At 37.2% G+C, this 2,067-nt stretch overlaps 1 protein-coding gene across 1 annotated transcript; it reads left to right on the forward strand.

Annotated features, from left to right (window-relative positions):
- The first annotated feature begins 389 nt into the window (after positions 1 to 389).
- Positions 390 to 1,740, forward strand: LOC142629930 (ATP-dependent Clp protease proteolytic subunit 2, mitochondrial). Its single transcript, XM_075803977.1, has 2 exons — positions 390 to 794; positions 1,093 to 1,740. Exons 1-2 carry the CDS (start codon positions 494 to 496, stop codon positions 1,512 to 1,514), a joined length of 723 nt encoding a protein of 240 aa, XP_075660092.1. The 5' UTR covers positions 390 to 493; the 3' UTR covers positions 1,515 to 1,740.
- The last annotated feature ends 327 nt before the right edge of the window (positions 1,741 to 2,067 follow it).

Here is a 2,067-nt window from a genome sequence, read left to right on the forward strand (position 1 = left end):
GTTTGGATACGCCAGTGTCTGCGTTGAAGCTAGCGTTTGGCATTTTGTGTAGGTCCCATGTATTATTCACTAGACCCACAAATACTTTCATTCAGCAATTTTTTCTTTAAAATTAGGTCTCATGGCACTATTCACATAATTAAAAATTATTTTGCTACAGTGTTTTTAGTTTTCAATTTTCAATTTTTAATAATAAGTGGTATTCAAACACACCCTTAGTGGTACTTTGTTGAAGTGACTAAAGAAAATTTAATAAATGTAGTTTTTATTTATTATTATTTTTTACATTAATTAAATTAAAAGAGTACCCGTGCACTAGAACTCTTATCTTAACATAACATTCTAAAAATAAAATAAATAAATTTAAAAATAAATAAAAAATAAAAAAACCTCTTATCTTCAGTCATAAACCCTAGGCGATTGTTTCCAAATCAAAGATCTACTACTACTACCACTACTACTCTCTGATTTTCTCTATAGCATTGGCATTTGGATGAGGAGTCTAATTTCAAGCGCGAGACTGGTGGGCAGGGCGAAATGGTGTCAACAGCTGCAGCAGCCAATGATGCGCAGCTACAGCCTGATCCCAATGGTGATAGAGCACTCGTCGCGAGGCGAACGCGCCTACGACATCTTCTCCCGTCTCCTCAAGGAACGAATTGTCTGCATCAACGGACCCATCTCCGACGACACTGCCCACGTTGTCGTCGCCCAGCTCCTATTCCTCGAGTCTGAAAACCCCTCCAAACCCATCCACATGTACCTCAACTCCCCCGGCGGCGCCGTCACCGCAGGTACATTCTATTCCACTTTTCAAATTCGATATTGCTTATTTCTAATTGTTAGTTCAAAGGATCTAGAGATTCAAGATATATTTGTCAAAACATAACAACTTAAAATTTGTTGATGGAAATTTTTTTTAAAAAAAAAATGGTTTCTTTTCTTGTTGTGGCTTCTTTGTAGAAAAAACATTTGTGATGCATATGTATTGAGCTTAGTTTTTCTGTTGTACATATTTAAAGACTTGGAAAGTCCTTCTATTCCTCCCTGTCCAGAAACTTATTTATTCCTGGATTGGATTGAATCATACAGGTCTTGCAATTTATGATACAATGCAATACATCCGGTCTCCAATCAATACAATTTGTTTGGGGCAAGCTGCTTCGATGGCTTCTCTCCTTTTAGCTGCAGGAGCCAAGGGTGAGAGGCGGGCACTTCCCAATGCCACAATTATGATTCATCAGCCTTCTGGTGGATACAGTGGGCAGGCAAAGGATCTGACAATTCACACGAAGCAGATTGTTCGGGTTTGGGATTCTCTGAATGCACTGTATGTGGAGCACACAGGGCAGTCATTAGAGGTAATTCAGACGAACATGGACAGGGATTATTTCATGACACCGGGTGAGGCCAAGGAGTTTGGGATTATTGATGAGGTTATTGATCAAAGACCGATGGCTCTGGTGACTGATGCTGTTGGTGGTAATGAAGGGAAGGACAAAGGTTCGGGTTAGAGTTACAAGGGTAAGATTTTATCAAGAACTCATCTTTTTGTTTTTGTTTTTTTTTTGGGAAAATTCTAATTAACCCTGCTAGAATCTTTTGATAGTTGTTATCATTTCTGGATTCAACATGATTCTCGCCTTGTTTATGAAGAGTTTTAGGTTTATCTGCGTATATTATGATTATTATTTATTTGGTTTCAGTTTAAGTTTATTGAATAATGTCTTTTCAACTGAACTGTGCTTCTAGACCCTCAAAATTGAAGACGTTAATTATCTTACGAGTTTTTTGTGTTGGAGCTGTAAATTCCTTTTACATTTGACAACTATATTAATGCAGTTGTGACTTGTGTCGTAACATATATTTGTATAGACAAAAAAGTTAGAATCAAGCAGCAATTGAACACGGTAGTCTCCACAATTCTCAGGCACAATGTGATTCTTTAGAAATTTCTCATTTAAAAGCCCATGAGTGAGTTATTTGTTTGGGAGATGGTTTTAGTGCTTCTACAATGAAACAAAGGGCAGCTTGTGAGCTATACTTTGATGTTATTCTTTTATTTAT

The sequence above is a fragment of the Castanea sativa genome, chromosome 3, assembly GCF_040712315.1.
Source record: "Castanea sativa cultivar Marrone di Chiusa Pesio chromosome 3, ASM4071231v1".
NCBI classification, from domain to species: Eukaryota; Viridiplantae; Streptophyta; class Magnoliopsida; order Fagales; family Fagaceae; genus Castanea; species Castanea sativa.

Coding starts and splice junctions, on each gene's coding strand:
- LOC142629930 (XM_075803977.1), top strand. CDS start 494: ATGAGGAGTCTAATTTCAAGCGCGAGACTGGTGGGCAGGGCGAAATGG. Junction 795..1,092: donor CGGCGGCGCCGTCACCGCAG/GTACATTCTATT, acceptor TGAATCATACAG/GTCTTGCAATTTATGATACA.